The following is an 18,080-nucleotide window of genomic DNA, read 5'->3' as shown; positions in this document are numbered from 1 at the left end:
CTCTGTTTAATTACAGGCAGGGGGCCAGCACCAATCCTATTGATCTGGTCAGTTCAAATTCTATACAATGAATGTGGGCAATGAAAAAAAAAAAGTGGCCTCTATTGCTTTCCAGGCAACTTTGATGAACTCTGGATTCTGAGTTGCTAGAAAGACAGGAAAGGCCAACCAGCCATGTTATCGTGTGGTACCACAAGGATGGAAATGAAACTCCTCAGAGCTATATATCATGAAGAAGACACAACGACCAACCACAAAAGACAGATTTCTCCTCAGGGGAATAAAATATATTGGGTGGTGGTAGGCAGAAGTCATCCAGCACTTAAAATCTAGCAAACTGGCATTTACAGGCATCTAGCAAATTCTGACAGCCACAATTGTCTTGAAATAAAGAGAAATAAATCTAATTCATGGGTATGTATACAAATTCCGGAGGAAATTTCCAGTTGAAGAAGAGATACAAGTTCCCCAATATATTTTTATTTGGAAATATAAATTATATAAATTTATATAAATTATATAAATTTATATAAATTATATAAATTTAAATAAAGCCATATTAACTGCAAAACTTACACGGTAATAAATGTGATCAGAAGAAAGATTTTGAGTATTGTGTGTGTGTGTGTGTGTGTGTGTGTGTGTGTGTGTGTGTGTGTGTGTGTGTGTGTAGTTATTCAACGTCCATCTAAGAGTTCTAAGAGTCCTTCAAATATATAAGAATTCTTGGGGGAAGAAAGATGGTATGGTGTTAATCCTTCCAGACTACTAAACGGGTATCTCTGAATTTCATCCCAAACGATTACTGATAGCTTTTGAGCGCTTACTGCATGCCATGCGTTGGTTAAGTGCTTAGATAATTCATGAGGATTACCTAGTTTCCCTGCACTGGGTACTATTATTACCCCCACTTCACGGCGGAATAAACCGGGAGGTTAGGTAACTTACCAGAGACTCACAGTGGCTTGGGAGATCGAGCTGTGACTCAAGGTGGTCACAGAGCCCTGGCACAGAGTGTGGTACCATCACACTATGCTGTCCTTAATACTAACCTCCAGAGTTGGAGAAATACTCGAAGGGGAACTGGCTTTTTCTCCTTTGCTAGTCACAATCAAGGGCTGTCTTGTGCTTTAGTAACTCAAGTTAGAGGAGGAAATTTATTCGAAACCGCAATATGTAATTAGGCCTACGACCAACATTTCCTTCACAAAGTAAGCACCATCAGAACGTGCACACTAAGCAAGCACACCTAATTAGGGCATTAGTCATAATGATCGGGGAGTGTAGCCCAGGAAATTACAGGTGCTGTGGGCCTTAGCACTAAGTAAATGTCCTCAGCTTGCCCAGAAGTCTTTGCTGACTGCAATGATTTACACCTGCTGTTACAAGGACGGAGACTGGCATCCGATACAGCTGGGTTCTGAAAATAAGCTTACGCGTGTGAGTTCACACAAAATGACATTCAGATATGAGAGTTAGGAATGCTGGCAATAGCCACAAATGAGGAAAAGAGTTGATAACATTCAAAAATAGTAATTTCTTCTATATTCATAAATAATGGCAATTTTGAAACCTGCATGTAGATTAAAAGGAGAATGATGTACGCACACTGATCTTACTGAAAAGCAAGTTAAAGAGTAATGGTGGGGGCTTCCCTGGTGGCGTAGTGGTTGAGAGTCCGCCTGCCGATGCTGGGGACATGGGTTCGTGCCCTGGTCTGGGAAGATCCCACATGCCGCGAAGCGGCTGGGCCCGTGAGCCATGGCCGCTGAGCCTGCGCGTCCGGAGCCTGCGCTCTGCAACGGGAGAGGCCACAACAGTGAGAGGCCCGCGTGCCGCAAAAAAAAAAAAAGAGTAATGGTGTGATCAACTGGATGTATTTTCTTCTCCTCTGTGTGCAAAATTACCAGTCACAGCACAACTCGAAAGCAAGCTTCTAATATTGCCACAATGGAGAAAGAGAATAAAGTAGGTCTAGTAATTCAAAGTGAAGTTCAGAGGGAATTGTTTCTGATTGCAGAATTCACTGCTTCACCTCCAGTCCAATCACAGATCAAATTAACAGCCAAACAAAGAAGTACTTGTGGGTTCCTAAGAAAAAACTCCATCTTTGGAAAAGTGAGTGCTTTAACAACTCTGTCAAACATTTCTATCCTGAAACATCAGCTCCTTTAGTAATGGCTGTATTTCCTAAGCAAAGTGGTTCTCAAACCTGTTCAGGCCACAGAGCCATTTAGTGAGCTGGGGTGACTACCAGGAATTACACACACACACACACACACACACACACACACACACACACACACTCTCTCTCTCTCTCTCTCTCACAGAACATACACACACACACACAAATATATATATAAGTTTATTAACTTTAATGAGTCTGCACTAGAGGAGAGGACGTGTCACATTAGACTCAGTATGGATATGTGAGAGCAGGTACTATAAGTTTCAAGAAAAATTTACAGAAGAAATTGCAAAGGGGAAATTCTGTATATTTTTGCAAATTATAAAATATTATTATCCTACCTCAAAGGAAGAACATTTTAATTGAGCTTGGGGGAAGATGTGTGTACCCAGCGAATGGCTGAGAATCACTGCACTGGGATAATTTTTAGCATCCACTTAGATCTGCGATTGCAGAGAAGAGCGTTTTTAAAAATCTTACCTGCACATCTCAGCGCTTTCAGAATACTTTCAAGAACGACTTCATCACTAGAAAGGGATGGTGATTCACAAGACTAGAAATGCCACCAAATTCTTGGGGCTGCCCTTGGCTCGACCAGCTGGCTTCTCCTTTGGCCCCAGCCCCCAGGGAAAGGCCTGGCACTCACCCTCCTCCGCAGCCGGTCCCGCTCCTCCCGGATGGCGTTCATGGTGGCCTTGGTCCTGTTCAGCTCCTCCTCTTTGCTGCACAGCATGGCAGTCAGGCTCTCGTTCTCTTCCCTCAGCCCAGCCAGCTCCTTCTCCCATCGAGATCGCTCTTCAGCAAGGTTGGGATACAGGTCCCGGCCAAGGACCCCTTCGATCTCCTCCACTGTCTACAAAACACAGCCACAGTGAGTTCCCTGGGAGAAACGGGAGGGGGAGAAAACAGGCCAGCCCGGGGTGAGTGTCCCCAGAGGGGTGGGTTCCACAGTCACTTCACTGCAGAAAGTAATCAAGACTAACGAGAGCCCCTGATTATCTATCCTCTTCCCATTTTCAGATGAGGCTCTGTCACTTGCCTGGGTTACAGTCTGTGTTACCCAGCGGTACCCCCACTAAGAAAAGCACCATCCCTTCCTGGTATTTAAGTCTCTCAGTAGTGCTAACTGCCATGTCCACACAGATGTTTATCTCCCTCACCCACGGTCCAGAGTCGGTGAATACACGTAACCAGACAGCAAGCCAGCTAGTGAGCCCGGTAAAGCAAATGTGAAGTTGCAAACTGCACACAAAATCTAACTGGAAGTTTCCTAAATTACAGGCTTCCCATGTTCCAACTCGGCAATAGGATAGGTCACATCCCTGTTTACAGCTTTTAGTGTCACAACAGAACCAGAAGGTGTGAATGAGGTTCAGTCCCAAGATAAGAAAGACAAAAATAAACCTCAGTGACACAGAAAAGAGTAAGTTCATTGTGGAGGTTTCTAAGACAGCAGGGATTTAATTAATAACACAGCTATATGCTTAAAAAGAACAGAATCTTAATACTACGTGGAGAGTTTTTTTTAACATTCATTAAAAACACCCGTATTAATGGAGAAGAAACACGCATAAAATTTGAAAAAAAAGGAACAACTCATTCTGTTTGCTTTCAGAAACGATTCATTCACAATTACTGTCCTTTGGAAAAGGAAGCGTGCACCAAATGATTTGGAAAGACGAGGTGGAATTGCCATGTAGGGGCAGAAGGCAGTGAAGAGATGGGATGGGAAACAGGTCTCAAAAATGGGTGGCATAAGGATGTGTCACTCTTGGATGCTCACACTGGTTCCCTGATGAGGACAGTCACCCAAATCGTGCTGCCACTTTCCACATGCAGTGCTTTGTCCTTCCTCTCAAGTAAGAGACTCACGTCCTACTCAGCCCTACTCCAGGGCCTGCTCTGTCCCTTGCTGGTTGGCAGACACCCTTGGCTTCCTCCTTCCCTTTCAATGCTAAGGCTGGGGCTAGTACCCAAGCTGACATTACAATCAAATACAGGGTCTGGAGATTCCAAAGCAAGAAATACTAGTGGTTACTTCCCCAAACCACATCAACTATGTATTTATAATTGTGATGAATAAAGATGGGAAACCAGATGTATTATAAACATGCATCACGGTTTACCTCGAGAGACCATAGCTCTTTTGTGAAATCCAGGATTCCTGTTGATAGAAACTTGGGCCCAGAGTCCTCAAACATTTTTCAAATAACACATCACATTTTCCCTTTCTATAGGCTCCTCTCAGACTTTTCAGTTTGAATTGTGATGCCTAGGTCACTAAGCTCTGGTGAAGTAACATAAAGATACCAGAGGCCCTGTATCAAGGGGACTTGACATTCCCATTGCTCATGATGAGTTTGTGCAGATGCAGCAGATTCTTCTCACCTGGTCCTCCCTAAGCAGTAAGATGAATGCACATGAAAGGCGGGACTGAGGTCCAGTCCAGTGCACTCAGGATAGATGACTCGTTCAGGCCCTGAACGTCCCCCTTGTTAGCACCATGAATAGATAACTCCGGAAATAATATTCCAGAGACCTGAAAGCTTTAACAAAATTTCCAGGTTAATCTTACAACCTCAGAGTGCTACATGATGAACCACACTAAAATGACATGGTTCAATACTAGTGGTCTAATAGTTTCCAAGGAAGTAGTCATTTTTGCAGCAAAGCCAGTGATCTTGACTATTGATATAATGACTTTTTCTATTGTGAGTCAACCCAGCAAAAATTTATCGGGCTCCTGCTTCTCCCTGGTGGCCCAATCTTTAGCATGGCTTTCTTAGAAACACTCACTCTCTAATAGGTCTCTGAGCAAAATCACACTTCAGAAGAAAGGCACCTGATCATTTCCCTCATGTGATCTGAAAAGAGCCAGACAGAGAGGATGGGGGTTGGGGGGGGTCCTACCTTAATAGCCAAGTCACAGTGCTCGCTGGCAGTGGTGAGCTGCTCGATGTGCCTGTCCACCTCTGCCACCGAGAGGCTGCAGCTACTCTTCTTCCTGCAGCAGACCACATTCTCCAGCCCCGTCAGCACCCTCTGCAGCTCCGAGTTCAGGTCGCTGCAGTTATCTGAAAGTGGATGCGGATACAACGAGTTAAGCAGGCAGGTGGGCGATGAGCGCTCTCTGTTTCGCTTACGGAGAGGAACCCATTCAGGTGAAATGGATGGCAGTGGAGCTGGACGTGTCCAGGTTTAACACCGGCAGCCTGATCTCCCAGCCTGCTGGCCTTCTGAGGCCTGGGGCCAATACAAAGGCTTTATTAAGGAGTTTCAGACCATGGCCATTTTCTAGACAGCCATGCCACGCTGCATTCTCTCGTCTTTCACTCAAAGGCAGACACATCTCAAGTTTCTCTAGTAAGAACAAAGAAGTGTCCCAGAAGGGGCTGTTAGGACTTCTGGTCAACCTTCCTGCTCAGCCATTCAGATAAGGACTGATTTCAGGAAAAGTTTCAGCTAAAAAGATCTCATAACTTTACTAAACGAAAAAAAAAAAAAACAAAAAAACCCCAGAGTGAGCAGAGACACTAGGTGTTTAAAAAAAATAGCAACTGTATAAGGGACAGTTCTTGCCCTCAGCGAGCTTATAATCAGGACTTTTTTCCCTGATATAACCAATCAACAGGCTCTACTACTGCAATTTATACCACTTCTTCCATCGGGGGAAAACAAACTATTCTAACAAATTCCATATTGTTCTCCGTGTAAATGTCTTGTAAGCAATTCTAATAATTTGATTCTGACTTAAAAGTCTGGGTTACTTTTAATTGCTGGACACCCAGGGCTTAGTCCAGGGAGGAGAATTAATTATAATCTTAATGTGAACTAGACGTATCTTAAAAGATAATTTGGGGGAGGGGCAAAAATCCCCTTAAGTCAAATATAAATATGTCAACCTATTTTGGATTCTATGTGTCGCTATGCCATTCAATTCTTATAGCAAGACAGGTGTTAACTACAGCGATTTATCCAAGTACACCTTTCCCTTACACTCGGCCTGACTCCTGTATGGAAGAAGCTTAAAGGCTTCATACTTCCCTCCTCTTCCCTTCTCATCGCAGGTTCCATGCCCTAAAATACTCAATTGCCTTTGGCGCTCACTTGCACAAGACTTCAAGAAAACCCCCAGCATTACAGTAAGAGGATTTCTCAGAATATTCTGGGCAACTTTATTTGACTGCCTATATCTACAAGTTACCTAAATCTAGACAGAAGAGAAGTGTGAAGCTTTCACCGCAACCAATGAACTCAATGATTCCCCCTCCTCTCCAACCTGTTTTCCCCACCTCTCCCAGCTCTGTGAACAGCACTACCATCCTCCCAGTTACTCTGGTTAACTCTCTGGCAACCTTGATTTCCTTTTGCTTCACACCCTAAATCCAATCCATTTTTTGACTGCAACCTCCAAAACATATCCCCAAACTGACCTCTTCTTACCATCTCCACTGACACCAGCCTTGGTCCCAGCCGCCATCATTTCTTAACTGAACCACCGGAACAAGCTCCTACCTCCAGTCCCCAACACTGTAGCCAAAGTGAGTCTCTTAAGGAATAAGCTGGATCCTGTTACTCCCCTGGCCCAAACCGTTATATAAACTGTCATTCAAATAAAGTCTAAACTCCTTACCAGAGTCTCTAAGGCTCTGCACGATCAGCCCTGTTGATGTTTCAACCCAGGCTGTACCGTGGAACTTCCTGGGGAGCTTCTACAAAACACCAATGTCCAGGCCCCACCCAGGCCAATTAAATCACACTCTCTACGGGTGGAGCTTTGGCACTGGAAAATTTTTTAGGCTCCTCAGATAACCCTAACGTGTAGTCGGGGTGGGAACCACTGGCTTCTCTGGTCCTTGCCTCATCTGTCCACCTTCCCCCGCATCACTATGCTATGTTCACGCTCCTGCCTTCTCTCCATCCCTGGAAGATGCCAACCTCTCATCTGCCCCAGGGCTTTCTTTTCCTTTGCTGTTCCCTCTGCTGAGACTGAATTGTACCCAAATCTCCTCCTACATTCAGCTCTCAGCTCAAATGCCACCTCCTCACCAAGCTCTTCTCTGTCTGAAGTATGGGGTTCCATCTCTTCCCCCTTAGTCCCTGTCCTATTATCCTATCTTCTCCATGGCAATTATCACTATCTGCTCTGACCTATGTGTCTGTCATCTCTTCTCTACTAAAGTGTAAGCTTCAAGAAAGAAGGGACTTTGACCTTCCTCCTCATTTCATCTCCAACACAAGACAGGCAATCAAAAGTTATTTTTAAATGACCAAATATAAATACCACATCATTATATATTTAAGAGCCAGCAAGACTAGAAATAGACTGTCAACAGCAGCATGTTTTACATCCACCTTATGCTTTTTGTCCTCAGTATGGACCATGCCCTGAACTGCTGACAACAGGAGGACAATCTCCACTGCCGAAGCCCTCTGGAGATGGACGGCAGGTGCCCATCACCAACTCAAGACAAGGAGGTCCAGAGCCAGGTGCAGCACTCCTTAGTTCCCACACATGCTGATGAAACTATCTCCCGAGCACACTTAATTCCAGGGTAACAAATGGAGAAGTTTCTCCAAAGGATCATTTACCTTGAGGTGCAGGGTTTCCTGGTACACTGAGCTGCAGTTAACACACACCCCTGAATTATTTGGATTATTCCTGAGTGGGATGAGGAAGGAAGATGTCTCTATTCAGCCATTCATAAGGATTTCCCTAGCACGGCCCCATCTGATGCAATGATCACCCTGGACATGTCTGCTGAGGGGTCTTCACAGCAGGACTGGAGAGGTGCCACCAGGCTGTGTCCTGAGGATGATGGGCTACAGGCAACAGAAGGCAAGTGTAGGGACCTGATCACTCTTTCTTTCTCATTCTTTAATCAGTTGCTGAGCCCTGGCCTCAGGCTAGAAGCAGGGTACAGAGATGAGCATGAGCCTTTCAACTCTGAGAGGCTCACAGACGTACGTGGCAAAAGCCACAGTCCTCTCTCCCACTACCCTGGGGAAAGTAACCACAGAGAGCATGATGCAAGTATAGGACGGAGCATCAGGAAGACGGAGGGGGGACTTCCCTGGTGGCGCAGTGCATAAGACTCCGCACTCCCAATGCAGGGGGCCCGGGTTCGATTCCCGGTCAGGGAACTAGATCCCACGTGCGTGCCGCAACTAAGAGTTCGCATGACACAACTAAGGAGCCCACGTGCCGTGACTAAGGAGCCCACGAGCTGCAAATAAGACCTGGTGCAACCAAATGAATAAATAAATAAAAAGGAAGATGGAGGAAGGCATTTAAATGAACATGCAGACTGCAAACAGCTCAGGAGCATATTCTATTCATACCTAGGAGGGCTATGAATGCTTTCCTTGTCTTAGGAAGCCCAATGTGCATCACACAGGCTGGAGGATGAAGCCCACACACTCTTGCCTATTACCCACTGGTTTTACATAAGCCCCACCAGCAATCAGGTGCCCCCTGGCTGTCTTTTGTCAGTGTTCCCAGTTTGGGGCCTCACAGTAGGACAGGGTGGCCAGGCTGGCAGAAGCAGATATTCTGGGTCCCCTGTTGGTGCTGTCGCATAGCACCAATCGCTCACCACCACTCACCCCACCATCAACGCTACTCGATACAGGGTGGCCTTATCTTTCAGTTGGTGCCACATTCTTCTAAATATAGACTTCGAATAAATCCTCAGTTCCTTCCCTTGGCCTCCAATGCCCTGCACGGTATGGGCCCTGCCAGGCACTGGAGCTTCAACACTGAAGGCCAAGGTAGTTGGAGTCTTTATAAAAGACCCGAAGTTTAAGTTACGGGACCAGAGGAGCAAGATAAGCTCAGACAAGGGACCAAGAGTTCCAGAACAAACAGCAAGTGCCTCGTTTATAAACCACAATGAAATATCACCTTAGGCCCATTAGGATGGCTACTGTGTCAACAACAACAGAAAAGAGCAGGTATTGGTGAGGAAGTGGAGACACTGGGGTCCTTGTGCACTGTTGGTGGGAAGAGTAAAATGGTGCAACTGCTTTGGAAAACAGTATGGCAGTTCCTCAAAAATTAAAAATAGAACTACCATGTGATCCAATAATTCCACCGCTGGGTACATACCCAAAAGAATGGAAAGTAGGCCCGCAGACAGATCCTTCTATATCATGTCCATAATAGCCAAAAGATGGAAATAACCCGGGTCCATCGGCGAATGAATGGATGAATCAAGTGTGTTACATACATACATCAGAATGTTATTCAGCCTTAAAAAGGAAGGAAATTCTGACACGTGCTACAACATGGATGAACCTTAAGGATATTAAGCTAGGTGAAATAAGGCAGTTACTAAAAAAGACAAATACTGTATGATTCCACTTATATGAGCTATCTAAAGTAGTCAAATGCATAGGGGACAGAAAGTAGGAAGGTGGTTACCAGGGGCTGGAAGGAAGGGGGACGGGGCAGGTATTGTTTGATGGGTACAATTTCAGTTTTGCAAGATAAAATAAGTTCTGGAGATCTGTTGCACAACAATGTGAATATAACTAACAGTACGGACTGGTACACTTAAAAATGGTTAAGATGGTAAATTTTATGTAATGCGTTTTTTACTACAATGAAAAAAAAAGGCTCTTCATTTAGGTGATGATCACAGTGACTCTGGTTTGATCAGCACTCTTGACACTTCAGAAAGGGCTTTCACATACATCATCAAGTTCCACCCCAGCAGGAAGGTGGTAAGCCTCGCTCCAAAGAGGAGGAATCTGAGACTCGAAGACACCCAGTTACTCACCCACAGCTGCACAATGGGTGGGGGGCAGGGCTCGACGTACAGTGTCGCCCTTCTGTGTCCAGGGCTACCTTCACCACACTGCTCCAACCCAAAACAAGTACTGCTATGTGGACAAGAACAGGTCAGCTCAGCCAAACCTGTGAGGGTACCTACTCATCGCCGCTGTTTCCCAGGAAAGGCAAGAGAGGACATATATCAGAATTAAAGGAGGAATATTAACTGTGAGTGGACTCGGAAAAATTAACCATGTATAATGTAATTCTTAGAACAATTACTAGAAAAGAATGATGAAGAGGCATAGCCAGAAACCAATAAATAAAATAAAATTCTAAAAACTATGCGGTTAACCCAAAAGAAGGAAGACAGGATGGACAGAAGAACAAAAAATTCAGAAGGGGCAAAGAGAAAACAAATAGTAAACTGAGAGACCCACAATCAATCGATCATTAACTACATTAAATGTTCACAGACTCCCCAAAAGGAAGATACTGTCAGCATGGATTAAAGGCAAGACTGACACTACGGAGAGGATGGAAGTTATCAAAAACAACAACAAGAGGAAAGAACAAGTGTTGACAAGAATATGGAGAAACTGTAACCCTTGCACATTGTTGGTGGGAATGTAAAGTGGTGTAGCCACTGTAGAAAACAGTTTGGTGGTTCCCGAAAAAGTTAAACATAGAATTACCATATGACCCAGCAATTCCACTCCTAGGTACATGCTCCAAAACACTGAAAGCATAGACTCAAACAGATGCTTGTATGCCAATGTTCACAGCAGAATTATTCACAATAGTCAAAAGATGGAAATAACCCAAGTATCTGTTGACAGATGAATGGATAAGCAAAATGTGATATAAACGCATGACAGAATATTATTCCACCTTAAAAAGGGACAGAATTCTGATACTGCTACAACATGGATGACCCCTGAAAACATTAGGCTAAGTGAAATAAGTCAGTTACAAAAGGATAAATATTGTATGATTCCATTTATATTAGGTACCTGGAATAGGAAAATTCATAGAAAGTAGAAGAGGGACTTCCCTGGTGGCACAGTGGTTAAGAATCTGCCTGCCAGTGCAGGGGACATGGGTTCGATCCCTGGTCCAGGAAGATCCCACATGCCATGGAGCAGCTAAACCCATGTCACCACAACTACTAAGCCTGCGCTCTAGAGCTCGTGAACCACTACTGAGCCCACATGCCACAACTACTGAAGCCTGTCTGCCTAGAGCCCGTGCTCCACAACAATAGAAGCCACCACAATGAGAAGCCTCCGCACTGCAATGAAGAGTAGCCCCCGCTCACCGCAACTAGAGAAAGCCTGCGTACAGCAACAAAGACCCAACACAGCCAAAAATAAATTAATTAATTAAAAAAATAAAAATACAATAAAAGAGAGAAGAGAGGTTACAGTAGATGGGCAAATGGGGCAATATCGTTTAATGAATACAGAATTCCTGTTTGGGAGGATAGGAAAACTCTGAAAATGGATATTGGTGATGGTTGCACAGCTCTGTGAATGTACGTAGTGCCACTGCACTGCACACTTGACATGGAACTCCGGTGTGAAGGGTCACACGAGGCAGACCCGCTGCGGCACCTCAGGCTATGCTGTGCTTTGTAAAGTAAAGCTAACGGCTCGGTTCCGTGTCCGTGGGACAAAGAGGATGTCCTTTGCAGCAAATACTCATTATTCTACCAGAGGTTATAGCTTTATAAAAATGAATTTGAGGTAGCACATAGCAAGCAACCACGAATAAGGGAAAAACACAATGACTGGGACCAGGGAAAGGCTGAGGAAGCCAATGGAGGTGAACACAGCTGCTAGGGCTGACTCTTCTACTTAGTGCCGTGCTCCCTGGCAGCCAGGGCAGAAATGAATGATCTCCCGTCAGAAAGGAGGAAGCATTCCAGTTGTACAAGGGACGCAATGTGTTTTTAACAATTAGATGCTAGAAGAGTTTAGGTACCTGGGACTTCATATGTGGTGTGAAGCGATGTGATTGTGAGTCCTTTCAGCCACAATTTCCCACATATGCAGATTTCATATGGTTTCTTCTGATACTAACTTTCAATTAAATTTAAGCTGTAGACCATTCAAGTACAACGTAAAGGGAATTCTGGGCAAGGCTAAGCTCACACAATCTTGGCACTCTGCCTTCTAGCTGTCTAATTTGCTGCAGAGATGAAACAGAGGATAAAAAAGAATAAATGGAAGGGACATCTCCCTTCAACGAGAGGATGGCAGGGTTTCATAATCGGTGCAGCCTTTTTTAAAAAACATTTTTGAATTAATTGCCAGCATTTAAAAATTATTAGAATTTACAGCTATTCCTGTAAAATTAGAAGGTCAGGAAATACCAGCTCTTCCCATGACAGCAGTGGGCAGAGTGGCCAGCAGCTGCCCCTTTGGACTCGTTAGGCCATGGTGCTTCACTGTTCTGCCTGCTTTCCTCACCCCATCTGCTGCCCACCGCTGTCAGAGTCTGCAGCACCTGCCTGGGTGGGCCATCTTTTCCAAACGCAACTTGCCCCAGTTAGACTTCCGATAGCAGCTGGAGAAAAGACAGCTCAGGTTCTATTTTTCTAATGAGAACCCAGAGCCTTAGGTTTTTAGGTTGCTGTCTGAGGGAAGACCCAAGCACCTGGGAAATCTGGAAAGGAGGCCAGAGGACATTCATGGCTATGGAAATGACGCCTCACCAGCGTGCTTTCTTGGTTAAATACATACTAGTGGGCAAAGCTGGTTTTCCTCTTTCAGGATCAATTAGACCTATCCCCAGTGCTGTACACAAGAAACCATACCAGAGTTGGTTCATTTTGAATACGGTGTTAAAGGCTGACTCTACTTTTGTTGAACCCCCTGTGAGAACCCTAACCCAGATAAAAATATAGCTAAATAGGCTAGATGTTATAAATATTCCCCTGGTCCTTTGATTCCAAGCAACGTGCATTTACCAGAATGAATCTGCTCCAAAATATGGTCCCAACTTCAAACGTACTTACTCCTGGGGCTCGGCATTCACTTCACAGTTAATGTGATGTGTCTGCCTAGTTTGGAAGCCCCTCATTCTCTTTTCACAATGGTTCTTTTTAAAGCTTTGCCTTAAAATCTGCTCTTCCAGTAAGCCTTCCCCGATTACCTATAGTCTCGTATTTACTTCTTTCTTTGAGGCATCGCCTTCACCATAATTACTTATTATCTGACACATGGACCCTACGAAGTCTGGCTCCGGGGAGCAGGGACTCTGTTCATCCATCCTTGTGTTCCTAGACGCTCACAACACTAGGCACGGAGTAGTACTCGATAAAGACCGCATGAGTTGAACGTGTAAAGGTAATGAAAGACTTTTTCTAAGCTAATTTTTAAAAGTATCAAGTTTTGTTTTATTTTTTCGGTACGCGGGCCTCTCACTGTTGTGGCCTCTCCCGTTGTGGAGCACAGGCTCCAGACGCGCAGGCTCAGCGGCCATCGCTCACGGGCCTAGCTGCTCCGCGGCATGTGGGATCTTCCCAGACCGGGGCACGAACCCACGTCCCCTGCATCGGCAGGCGGACTCTCAACCACTGCGCCACCAGGGAAGCCCAAAAGTATCAAGTTTTGTTAGACTGCTCACTGACAAAGTATCATCAACTTGGAAAATGTGCTTGTGGCATGCGAATGTGGTCTGCAGAACCTCTTCTCACAAAAACAATGTCCACAGCGATGGGTGGGGCTGCAGTAACACTAGTGAGGTCCATACTTTATTACCATTATAGACGAAATAGGCTTCCGGGGCTGGTCTGGGCAGCTAACACTCCTCTATGACACTGGTTTTAAGGAAAAAGATGTCATGAGTTCCAAACAACCCAAAAAACAATCCAATCTGAGAAGACATGGTCTGCTTAGAAAATAAAGGCTGCTTATCTTAGGAAAGGAGTTCATGAACCTAACAATCATGGGAGCTCGTTCTGAGCAAACGTGGTGGATCAACGCCTTTCCATATCTATCTTAAACTCTAAGTCTCTTTTGGGTGCTGAAAAATTACCGAACAGTAGAGTTTGAGGGAAATATTTCAAAAGTACCACAAGGTGAAGTGGAGCCATAATCTTTCCCGCTCTCAAGCTTGGTTACTCTGTGAGGAAAGTTCTGGAATGATATGAGGTAGCCTCCTTGGCCACTCGGCCCTGCTAACATTCACAGACAGGCCTTGTTTGACCAGGCTCAGATCCCCGGGAGGAAGCGCACAGTCTCCCTAGAGAGCCCCCTGTGAGTCAATGTTCGAAACTTCTAAGCCTTCCCTGGGCTTGGTTCTCAGGGATGACCAACATCGTGAACCTCCTGGGATAAATTAAGCTGCCCAGTTAAAGTAAGGAGAAGAAAAACAAAAGCAAAACAGGGCTTGGGCTGTTCCACCGTCAAGTCAGGGTACTAGTTTCAGTCCTGTCTAACTTTTCCAACCTGGGGACTGGTTTCTCAAAGTTTGAAAATCAGGTTACCAATGATCTGATTCTCCTCGAAAAATTCTCTGCTGGAATATAACTGCCTACTTAGTGCCTCATTCCTAACAAAAATCCAGTTTCTCTGGACAGGCTGCCTTGCCGTTGTAAACACTTCCCTTCCACTCTGCAGAAATCATTTTGAGAGAAGGCGGGACTGCTTTCCCTGCCCCGACCCCGCTTTGTCCCCACTGCGAGGGGCTGCTCCACACTTTGGAAGATTTCTCCTGAAGCCTTTAAGCCTCATGGGCCATTAAGCCAGGAAAATCTGGCTTCAACGTTAAACATATTTCATAGTCACAGTCATGCCAAATAGCCAGGTTTCACGTGTAAATTCTTCCTTGGTTGTCCTCCAAAAACTACGCACAAGAAGGAAATCTCTATCTAAATGATCACACCAGCAAACATGGTATCATATGCTTCCTGTCCTCACTGAGGGTTTAATAGTTCAGCATTGCTAAATTCCACAAAAATAAGAATTTCTCACCTAAAACCAGAAAAGATCTCAAAACACAGGAGCAGAACCCATCACAGCCTGCGCAAAAGCCCATCAGATCAGGGATTTTGTTTGGTTTACAGACAGTTGCTCCAGACAAGCTTTGCTGTTCCATGAACGGAGTTGGGAAGACAGCCTGCTAGAGGGAGTGCGCCCCACAAACGCTAACACACATGACGCAACACTGAGCCCATCTCACACACATCTGTGCTCGGCTCTACTGCAACACCCAGAATGGTTTGGTCTAAGGGTGTTGTTTCTAAGACGGAGATCTGCAAGATCTCAGTGAACAGCAAATACCCTGCTAGTAAGCCAGGTGCTGTAATCAGACAGCTGCTCCCTAAATTCTGCCACCAGTACTAGAGACCTCAAAGGAGGGCAGTAAGTAGAGCACACCATCCATAAGCATGCTTCACCGTTTCAGCAGGGGTGTGTAAAAGCAAAGCCATCTATAGAAACACGGGCGGCAAAAGCAAAGACAACTGCTTAGCTGTGCGGTCTTGGACAAATGACTTGCCCTCTCTGAACTCTGTCATCCCAGTTTTACAGATGAGGAGAGTTACAGGGCCTCCTTCAAGGCTGAGGATTGAACATGAGGATGCATGTAAATGCTCAACACAAAGTAAGTGAACAAAGCATGTTAGTTATGATATGCAGCCTCCCTTTGAACTAGAACTCTCTGCCAAATTATGGAATAGAAATCCCAACTCATAATTCCTACCTTATCTTTGTCTACTTAATTACCTTCACTTTACAAACGATTATGTGACCAGGTTTGAACAGAGGTAATGCAATTTATTTTAAGATGCAGTGTGACACCACCGGGACCTTTCTGCTGTGTATGACTGCTTAGGTAAGTCAAAACACTTTCTAAATTGCTGGTTTACCCCTCCAGGCTCTGAGGACCACACCCTGGAGCCAGCTTATCGAGGGGGCAGCCAGGCTGTGATGAGTGGGGTTTGAAAACAAAAGAAAAGTGCGTTTTGAGGAAGGGAATACTCCTGTTTTCTTAAGTGGAGATCGGCAAATATACTGCAGCAAACTCTGTATATAAAATCCAGCTCAAGAAAACCTCTGGGTTGCTAATGCAAGTTTGCAAATATAGCAGGCATAATGAAATGGCTGCTTTTTAATGATTTCCTGTGATGGTGTTTATAAATGATAGCTTTTTTCCCTACTGAAGCAATTTAATAGGAAAAAGGCACAGGAGTAAGAAGATGCAGCCAATGAACACGCAGGGGCGGGGCTCAGCTGGGGCCTTCATCAGGTCCTCCTCCTTGCTGCCCGGGTGCCTGCCCTCCACGGTGACCTGGCAGGTACCGGCCGTGCCCACAGCACTCTCCTCCTGCCCCCTGCTCTTTGCTTGCATCGTTCCCACTTATCCCGCAGCTTTCTGCTTAGATGTGACTACTGGCCACGTCTTCTGATGCTCCCACTTGAGGGTGTCGCTAGGGGCCCCTGCCCACCTCCTTTTGTGGTCCCACTGCCAGTCATTCCCTGTTTCCTTTGCATCCTCCAAAGAACCGTGAGCTCCAAGATGGTGTTCACTGTTCCTCACATATCTGGGAGCCTCCTACGAGCGGGCACTGTTACTTCGGTAAACAGGAGAGCCGAAGTCCCTGCCTGCATGGAACCTGCATTCTAGTGCAAGAGACTAATAAAGACTGGTGATACATATATAAGGCAATAAATGCAAACACGAGGTATCGTTAGGTAGTGCTAAGTGCTGTGAAGAAAAATGAAGCAGGGACGGGAAAGGAGTACCTGCATTGTGAGAGTGAGTGACAGCACCAGGACTCTACCAGGGGGTTGGGGAAGGCCTGTGATGAGAGGACAGCTGACTGACATGCATGAGAGAGGCACGTGTGGATGCAGAAACCCTGAGGCCAGAGATGCTGGTCAGGTCTGAGGGACAGCAAGGAGGCCGGTGTGGCCAGAGCTGGGAAGAAAACAGGAGAGTTGGGGAGGGACTTCCCTGGTGGCGCAGTGATTAAGAATCCACCTGTCAATGTAGGGGATGCAGGTTCGAGCCCTGGTCCGGGAAGATCCCACATGCCGCAGAGCAACTAAGCCCGTGGGCCACAGCTACTAAGCCTGCGATCTAGTGCCCGCGAGCCACAACTACTGAGCCTGTGCACCTAGAGCCTGTGCTCCACAACAAGAGAAGCCACTGCAATGAGAAGCCCGCCCACTGCAACTAGAGAAAGCCACGCGTGGCAACCCAAAGTAGCTAAAAATAAATAAATAAATTTAAAAAGAAAAGAAAGGAAAGGGAGAGTTGGGGAGGATGAGGCCTGAGGTGGGTATGCCCAGGTTCTGGGGGCCCTAAAGGCCAGGGTAAGGAGCGGGGATGTCACTCTGGGGTGAGGGATTTGAGTGTGGGAGCAGAGTGATCTGATGGCAGGTTCTGAGTCTCACGTGCCCAGTCTCCAGCACAGCTCCCAGTGAGCTGCTGCATAGATGAATGAAGGCCTCCTATTGTGGACAGAGAACATACAGAGGCATCGGGCAGAGAGGGTCCCTTCCCCCCCAGGAGCCCAGTCTTGTCAGGAATGATACTACCACCAGTTACAATGAACATGTATTTTTACTGAGGGAAAAGATGAAAATAAACAACCTGGGAAAACAAAGCCAGCTCACAGTGCAGACAAGCAGACACTGGCTCCTGTGTGGGGCGCCCGGGCTACAGATGCTCCCTCACAGCTGGAACCCTGAGATGCCCCGCAGTGAAGACGCCCTGCCCACTTGATTGGGGTTTGCCCTCCATTCCCCCAGCTTATTTGATTAAGAAATTTCATTGGAGTGTGGGTCACTTGCTTCATTTCATAAAAAAACAATTTCAGAGAAATGAATGACATTCCTGTGTAGGAATGTAGGAATGTCTCTTTGCAGTGATCAGAAACTTCTCAGCTGCTGTTCTCACTCGTCTGACTGCCTAAGGCTGGAAGGCTGAGTCCAGAAGCTCGGGGCCACTAGGGTTAGAGATTCTGATGCTGGTATAGCTGAGCCCTTTGGACTTGGGCCCACGGCTGGGCTGATCGCAGGGGTCTGTGTGTGTTGTGACTTAAGGCCTAGGGTCTGGGTTCAGGTTAGTGTGAGGGAAGCCGTTTCAGCCTAAAGCGAAGGCCCC

At 45.8% G+C, this 18,080-nt stretch overlaps 1 protein-coding gene across 2 annotated transcripts in view; it reads right to left on the bottom strand.

Annotated features, from left to right (window-relative positions):
- Positions 1 to 18,080, bottom strand: part of MCC (MCC regulator of WNT signaling pathway) — a 440,601-nt gene that overhangs the window by 70,392 nt on the left and 352,129 nt on the right. For both annotated transcript variants that reach the window (XM_060143381.1, XM_060143382.1), the window contains 2 exons: positions 5,099 to 5,262; positions 2,835 to 3,041 (listed from right to left, as the gene is read on the bottom strand). In XM_060143381.1, the coding sequence (XP_059999364.1) occupies positions 2,835 to 3,041; positions 5,099 to 5,262 (371 nt within the window). The remainder of the gene's footprint in view (positions 1 to 2,834; positions 3,042 to 5,098; positions 5,263 to 18,080) is intronic.

Source organism: Lagenorhynchus albirostris, chromosome 3, assembly GCF_949774975.1.
Source record: "Lagenorhynchus albirostris chromosome 3, mLagAlb1.1, whole genome shotgun sequence".
Classification (NCBI taxonomy): domain Eukaryota; kingdom Metazoa; phylum Chordata; class Mammalia; order Artiodactyla; family Delphinidae; genus Lagenorhynchus; species Lagenorhynchus albirostris.
Note: the sequence above shows the minus strand (reverse complement) of the source record. Positions and strands in the feature narration are given on the sequence as shown.